Source organism: Glossina fuscipes, unplaced genomic scaffold, assembly GCF_014805625.2.
Source record: "Glossina fuscipes isolate IAEA_lab_2018 unplaced genomic scaffold, Yale_Gfus_2 3, whole genome shotgun sequence".
In the NCBI taxonomy this organism is placed as follows: domain Eukaryota; kingdom Metazoa; phylum Arthropoda; class Insecta; order Diptera; family Glossinidae; genus Glossina; species Glossina fuscipes.
In genome coordinates, this window is record NW_023998417.1 from 9777441 (window position 1) to 9786098 (window position 8658).

Here is an 8658-nt window from a genome sequence, read left to right on the forward strand (position 1 = left end):
ACACAGTTAACTGAGTAAATGTTAAATATTAAATAAATTCATTTTGTTTTTAAAACAAATATTACAAAAGCCGTATAGCTAGGATCAATCGTATATTTGTTCGAGTTAGATGTCGAACCGATAACGATGAGCATCTTATTATTCTTTTCCATTAAATGCGACTGATCAGGTTGAAAAGTTTCTAATGGACTTTCGAATTGATTGAATCAGTGCCTCCTATAAATCGTTTCGGTATAATGCACTTCTGCTACATAATACTTAATTTGCAATCGTATTGAGAATCGTAGGAATCATTACAATTTAACCACTTTTATGCCAATAAAATCTGACTTTAAACAATTAATCATGACGTGATGGATCTAAAGTACATCGGTGTAATGATTGTTTGATCTGTGATTTTATTTTGGGTGGGCAACTTTCTTCATTAACGGGCCAGATTTAATTTTCATACCACATCAGGGACCAGAACAAGCTCCAACTATTATTAAAAATTATATAAAAAATGCGGCAAAAAAAGCACTTAAACGCATTTTATATTTGATAGCTGCGCAGCAGAGGGGATAATGAAGGCAGACATAATCTATTTGCAGGATTGGTAGGTGCGAGCAAAATCAAATTATTTGAAATTTTAAAACGTAACGGGCCGACGTTTGCCCATGGCTGGCCTCCTACAGCGTTGTTGTAGGAATTAAATTTTGTATTTCATTTTGCATTAGACGTATTGATAATCACTTCAATAATATGCCTTTCACTTTTTTTTTTTTTTTAAAAAAAAAATATTAAAAAAAAAGATTATATTATAATATATAAAATTTTTAAAAATTCTTTATAAAAATCATAATAAAATTTTTATTAGGAGTTTTTTTTATTAATATTTTTTTTTTTTTTTTTTTTTTTTGGTTTCATACAATAAACATAAATCTAATTAATTCGTAGAAAAATAAATTTAAATACTAGACGATCAACAAATGACTTCTTTTGCGAAAAAGTATTCTTTCACGTGTTTCACTCTACAATTTCATTGCAAATAAAGCTTCAATTTTTATATTTACGTATTCAAATACTATTGTTTAAAAAAAATTTATAGAAAATTATTTAGTTAGTTTAACTTTCAATTTTCGCGACATATTTTCCTTTAATTAAAAAAAAAAATGAATTCGAACACAACAAATGGGATTAATCCGAAGTGAAAGTGAATAAACAATTCACCGATATTAATGAATTATTAATTGTCTTGACGTTATATAATAATTATTAAAACAAATAGCATTCTCTAATAAATATGAACATTTTATAAATGATGATAATCAGCTTAACCTCTCACACAGTGAAGAGGGTTTGGAATGTTACCCACGAAATACATTATCTCCGTGATGTCAAGCGTATAATATTCTTAAAAACGTGGACGACTGCAATAGCAGTCTTTTTTTTTTTTTGTTAAAAGAAAATAATAACAGTTGAAGAGGTTGTTAACTATATCCTCAAGTATTAGAAGAAAAAATCTTTTTTTGAAAAACTATTAAATAATAGCAGCAATGCAGCCATTCTTTAGAGATATCCTCAGCGCAAGGGGCTTTACGGCAAGCAGTATAACTGGTCTAAGTTTCAATTAAAAAATCCATATTCTTATATCTTGTGTAATTGGCGAATGTTTGAGTGAAAAAGTGCAATTTTCGGGCAAAGAAAAGATGACCTTTTATTAATAAAATTAAGTTTTCGCAACAAATTCTATATGTCTTTCAATGCAGAAAGTTCTTTTGAAGATACACTAAAAAATTCGGGTAGGAAAAATGAAATGTGTATAGATTATGCTGCTTGAAGATTTCAAAAGCTGCGTTCCCAGATGAACGCTTTACTAATTTCTTCTATTAGTCTACAAATGCAGAAGCATTAAACCGCCTTTCCCAATTCAAATATTTTTCCCCTCTTTTCTTGAAAATTTTTTACTAAAACCTGCCTCTCTAAGATCCATAAGCACCTTCCTAAGACTGCTCAGCCTTCTTGAATCGGTTAGCGTCAGCTACTATGCAAAAATTACTTGATTAGGTATCAATGTCCATCATCTAGTCATACCGGCATTAAAATTGCACACGGCAAAGTCAGTCGCTATGTCCAAGACATAATCGGAAATATCAAAACACAAATTTTTTTCGGGTAATGAATTTTTTCCCACGCATCCTGAAGATGTTCAAAAAGTGTCTATTAAACAAAGAAAAAAAAAAAAAACAATCGATTTACGGTGATGTACCGCCTTAAACTTCCAAGTCGATCATTCCATTAGGTTTATACCTCCTCGAATTGTCCAAACTTGAAGAATTTCAATCTTTTAACTTAATTCTGTTACATGTACTCTGTGTGCTAAGCTATAATTATAAACCGATGACGTTCATTTCTTTATAAATGATTGCTTTACTTTAAAAATCCCCGTCGATTATGCTTTGATTTGAATTGTTTTAAGTCGCATTTAAGCGAATCTTTCAATTAATTCTTAAAACATTAAGATGTAAAAAAAAAAAAAAAAAACTTGTTTTAAAAAAATGCTGGGATTTTTCTTGTGGTTTTACTTTGTTCTCTCTCTTAATCTTAAATTTCACGATCACTTATAACTTCACTTTAAATGTGAATAATTTTTAATAAATAAATATACATTTTTTTTTTATGCTTTATTTGTGGGAAATAAAAAAAGTTATTTATGAACCAATTTCCACATATATTATAATAAGCTTTCGGTATAAACACAAATTTTCCAAAAATAAAACTTTTTCTCAATATTTAATACTCAGAATACTTGACAGGTAAAATATAAAACAGAAATTCATGTAATTCCCTGTAATTTTTAATTATTCATAAAATACCACATATTTCAAAACGAATACAGAGAGAGAGTCGACGCGTTAAGGGGCAGGCGTTTCTCTTAGAACTTGATTTCTATTCTTTTGTGCACGGGATATTATCACGTGAGTTTTGAAGAGGGTATTTTTCACGTAACGATAACGAAATTATATATGTTTACTAATAAATCATCTGTTTTAACGGGTCATGTCTACAAGTCAAGAAAAGATTAATTACTACATTAATATAGACTGAGTAGTGGATCTAACTGAGTTTTTAAAACTACTGAATAGAACTTAAAATACTGAAGAAAATTATATTCGGTTGTCGACGTAGTTTTTATACCCAATAAAAAGGACTGCTTGGTTAAGGCAAGTGCTCCCCTCCTATTCGTGTAACACGGTCACGGCCGGAAAGAAGCAGAAGAAATGAAGAAAGGGAATGATATAGAGAGCTGACCGCAGCCTAGTGCATCTGTGCTATGCTTTTATCAATTGAACATTCACCATAGCCAGGATCAAAGTAAATTCTACTGCACTGAGATTTGAACCCACGAATACAGACTTGTTAATGATGGTTCCTTCCTGCTCGACAACTCTTGCGGGATGCTCTATAACATTGGGTGGGCTAAGATGATTTTTTTTTCAATTTTTTCCAAAATCAAATGGGAAATTGACATTGTTGTATTTGTTATAGGACGAGTTGCGGGCGAAAAGCAAAGCAAGCGAAAGTGTTCATTGTTTTGCTCGACCAATTCGTTTCCAAGTATTTAAGCGATGTGCTTGTTTTTGCGAACGTGCGAATGTTTACCACAGATAGCAGACAGTTCGGCAGGCGGACAGATGGACAGACAAACAGACGAACATGGTTAAATCGATTCAAAATTCGATGCTATGATTAGCATCATTCTTCGGTAAGTCTCTTAAAGAACGTTGTTTGGAATAGTGACCACTAACTACGACTTTTCTTAGTAAGACAACCTTATAATATAAACTAAAAGATTGAAATCTATCTATTATCGATGTTCCTATTAACTTTTTAGTTCACATTTTACCATACTGCACTTTATTAGCTATGTGTGTAGAGAGGAGGATTATTGATTAGAAATGTTGCCAATAAGTTCGTTTACAAGCTTAGTAAGATGATTAAAAAATGCCGAAAAAATAATTCAAGCACAATGTGACGATGATCGTTAGATTGATGTAAACATTGCTCCTCTACACGTGTTGTGTTACTTCGGACGCTTACAAGCAAAGCGCAATACTGTCAATCAAATTTTTTTTTTTTTCAAACATCGCCTGAGGCAATAAAAGCCGCATAACTTATGTACACAATATAAGTACACGTTCTTTTCTCAGTTCATAATACTATTATTGTAAAATTTACTCTTTTTTTTTTTTTTTTTTTTAGTATTATTTTGTTTTCTATTGTCTGCCGATTGCTGTTATTGTTGTTGTTGTTGCGTTATAAAATGTATAAAATCAATAAAGCGAAACAAGACCAATTAATAGTCAATCTAACTGATTACCGTTCAATCAATTTCCCCTTAGTTAACTGATCGCAATTATTAAACAAAAAAAAAACAACAAATAAAGAAAAAGAAACGTGCTCTGCACTGAGAGCTACATCATCGGGGTAAAACTATTTTCTTACTCATAACTTAACTTGACTTGTTCGTTAGACAGTGAACGTTAAACGTACTCAAAATTGTCGATACAAATACCAAAAAATTTCATTCGTGTTATTGACTCGTTCAAGCCAAGTTCACTGAGCGGAAAACGTATATACGGCAGTAAACAAAAAAAAACAAAAATAATAATAATAATAATAAATAAATAAAAGGAATTATTTTTTATTTAAATAAAGTTGTTGATAAAAAAAAAAAAATATATAAATATCTTTATTCCTTAACTAAGAAATATTATCGAGCAGCAGTATTATTTAAAAAAAAAAACAAAAAAAAAAAAAATCATTTAGTTTTCTAATTTATGTAAAAGCAATAAATTGAAACAATGCGTACGGATCAATCGTCACAACGTAACAATAGTTCCGGTTCTGAAGTATCCTTGGATATACCACCGAATGCCATTTACAATACCTCGCGTGATTATATCGTACAAACCGAGGAGAATGAAAAGCTTAACTGTTGCACTTTCACGAAAGACTGGTTACGACAATTGTCGTCCAATGTGTTTCGAAAAAAAACGCTTTACAAACGCTTACCTATATTAACCTGGCTACCGAAATATAATCGCAATGATTTCATTGGAGATCTAATGGCTGGTATTACAGTTGGGCTTACAGTGATTCCACAAGGTTTAGCTTATGCTGGCATAGCTGGACTTGATTTACAGGTAAGTCGCAAAAAATAATAATAATAATAATTAAGTAAATAAATAATTTTGTGGTTATTTATATAAAATATTGAATCAGGTTTCCTTGAAATATTCAATTGTGAAAAAAAAAAAAAAAAACGAAAACAAAAACAAAAACTTTGAAACGTGCGGTCAATGAATATCTTATGAAAGTTTTTGCCGGGATTAGGAGAAGCTTTTATGGCCTTTTAAAAAAAAAAAAAGTTTCGCTTCAGCATTTAAACATTTTCAAAGTCCAGGAGTTTCAGTGGACACAAAAACTAGAGAACTAGAGAGTAAGAGGCCTGCCATTGATTATTTAGAATAATTTTTATTTATTTATTTTTTTTTTTTTTAACATTGCTGGTCAATGTATTCCTCGGTGACATTCCGATGGCAGCCAAATATTTATGCTGTCCTACTCGATTTTTCCCTTTCAACTAAACTCTTGCCCAGTTTAGCACTCCCCTCTTATCAATCCTTTATCTAGCCTTGCCGTGACGTAAGAAATGTTTTAGGGAAAAAGTAGGTAAAGCTCTTCGAGGGATGGTACTTAAATAGTCGTGAGTCGTGAATGCAATTAACTTTTCTTACGTTGTAGTTACATTACGCAATTCGCGTTTATGTATATGTATATGTAATCGATTTAAATATGAGTCCGCAGCCAAACGCTACTGGGTTCCATTCTATATTCCACTTAAGGTTATTTGTTTATTTAAAAGCTTGGAAAATTGCACGGCTACCAGTTCGAACTTGGAGCCGGTTCCCTATCCATAACGCGCTAGGAAAATAAGAGATTGAAAATCGCAAATCGCATATCCAACGCAAGGCTTTTTGTGACTTTCCGAAGTACTGTATCTTTCCGGTTTATAATTAAAATATAAATCATTTTTGTGCAAGAGGAGCAGCTCGCTGAAGTTGCTCTTAAAGCGTCGGCTTCGATTTCGTTCTTCACGCTGACTTCTACGCCATAAATTTAATGACTCTCTTGGCAATTTATCACAAAAATGTTATTCCACTCATGTGAATGTGGAGTCAAGGATTTAGCTGCAGTTCAGAAATTATTAATGAAAAATTCAGAAACTTTTTTCATTTAAATCAAATATATTTGAAGACATTTTCTGATAGAATTTTCCTTTGTTCTGTTCTACTTTCAGTACGGTTTATACGGTTGCTTTTTGGGATGTTTCATCTATATATTTTTAGGATCAAGGTAAGGATCTCAGCTTTCTTTCTGGCGTCTCTCTACATTTATTTTTTTATTTATTTATTTATTTTTTACATATATATCTAATTTTTAATATTTTTTTTCAGCAAAGATGTTCCTGTGGGTCCGACGGCGATTTCAGCTCTCCTCACTTTTCAAACAACACATGGTCTTTGGCAAAAAGCGGTACTACTTACATTTTTAAGCGGTCTTATCGAAATAGCGATGGGCATATTTCGCTTAGGTTTTCTAATTGATTTCGTTTCGGGACCGGTTAGTGCGGGATTTACAAGTGCTGGTTCACTGATTATATTTACTTCGCAACTGAAAGATCTACTGGGCGTGAATACAAACGGCGATACGTTTGTTGATATGTGGTTTTCCATATTCGGCGATATACACAATATTAGCTGGAACGATGCTGGCTTGGGCGTTTGTTGTATTGTCGTATTATTAACAATGCGAGCTATGGCTGGCATGAGTTTCGGCCCTAAGGAAGGTAAAACATGCTGGCAGAAATTTTTTTCGACTTTATTCTGGCTAATTGGAACTTCGCGTAATGCTGTATTGGTAGTAGTGTCGGCAATTGTCGGCTATTATTTACTGCAAGCCGATATAGATATATTTCGTATGGTGGGTTATGTGCCCAAAGGATTACCACAATTCCAATTGCCACCTTTCACAATGACAACTATAACAAATAGCACAAGCGGTGAGGTAACGGAAGTGCATGAAAGTTTTACGCACATGGTTAGCAGCTTGGGTTCCGGCTTAATAGTAGTCCCTTTGATATCGTTATTAGAAAATATGGCCGTGGTACAGACTTTCGGTAAGCTTTACGATTATATAAAAATAATAACTGTTCTGTTTCTCATATCAATCAACTCTTATCGATAATTTTTTGCAGCTAATGGCAAGCCATGTGATGCCACTCAAGAATTGATAGCGGTGGGCGTTTGCAACGTAGTCAATTCGTTTGCTCAAGGTTTTCGTGGCAACGGTGGCATTGCTCGGGGTGCTGTTCTCAATTCGAGCGGTGTACGCACTCAGCTCTCGAATTTATATACAGGCATCATTGTTATAGTCGCGTTACTATATTTGACTCCAACATTTTATTATATACCCAAAGCAACACTAGCAGCAATCATTATGGCTGCCGTTATTTTCATGATACAGTACCGTGTAATAAAGCCCATGTGGAGAAGTAAAAGTAAGTGAAAATTTTGTAATATATGTTTTTAAAAAAATTGTTTTAATCCATTTTCTTATAGAATCGGATCTAATACCTGGCTTAGCTACATTTGTGGCATGTCTGGTTTTACCTCTGCAATTGGGCATCTTAGTCGGCATTGGTATTAATATTTTATTTATACTCTATCATGCCGCCCGTCCTAGATTGCGCGTAGAGACTTTATCCGTAAGTAATATATCCTGGATGTAGAGAGAACGAAAGACTGTAAATAATCTTAAAATTACTTTTCTTTTTCAGACTTCGAATGATATTAAATACTTAATGCTTACGCCCGATCGTTGCCTCATCTTTCCTTCCGTTGAGTTTGTACGTAACGTGATTACTAAACAAGGCCGTAAATCTACGTTACCCGTGGTCATTGATTGTACGCATATATACGGGGCTGATTATACGGCTGCCAAAGTTGTATCCACCATGATTGGTGATTTTGAAGATCGCCAGCAAAAACTTTATTTCTTCAATTTGCAACCTCGTGTTGCTCAAGTTTTTGAAAGTCTACACAAAGACCTTACAGTGTTATACGATATGAATTCACTGGAAATAAAATTGTCGGGCAAAGAAGAAGACCATTCCAAACTATAATCGATACTCTCCTATGCTAATAACTCACATTCAGGTATTCTCCGTTAGGATTCCTACATTTCCGAATCTTTTTTCGCTTTTAACTTTAATTTCATATCTCATTAGTACGTGAAATATTAAAATAATATTACATTTTGTAGTAAATCCTAACAATAACAAAAAAACAAAAAGTATTATAAATAACTCTCGTTTTGCTTTAGAAAGAATTTTCATTATTTTCCATTTTTATTATACCACGAAATTCGATCATATTTTATTTAAATAATCGCATATGTAAATGTATTTTAATTAGTTTATAAATTACGACTACATGTACAAAGTGCTTTAGTTACTATCAATTGTATAGTTTTATATACAAAATAATGGAAACATGTTTTAAATGTAACTTTTATTTTATTAATCTACCAAAAATAAAATAATATTTTGAATTA

The 8658-nt window shown here is 32.3% G+C and overlaps 1 protein-coding gene across 1 annotated transcript; it reads left to right on the top strand.

Moving 5' to 3' along the window:
• Positions 1–4666: 4666 nt before the first annotated feature.
• On the top strand, positions 4667–8591 carry LOC119634914 (sodium-independent sulfate anion transporter). Its single transcript, XM_038029346.1, has 6 exons — positions 4667–5186; positions 6344–6399; positions 6501–7222; positions 7301–7603; positions 7665–7810; positions 7883–8591. Exons 1-6 carry the CDS (start codon positions 4845–4847, stop codon positions 8225–8227), a joined length of 1914 nt encoding a protein of 637 aa, XP_037885274.1. The 5' UTR covers positions 4667–4844; the 3' UTR covers positions 8228–8591.
• The last annotated feature ends 67 nt before the right edge of the window (positions 8592–8658 follow it).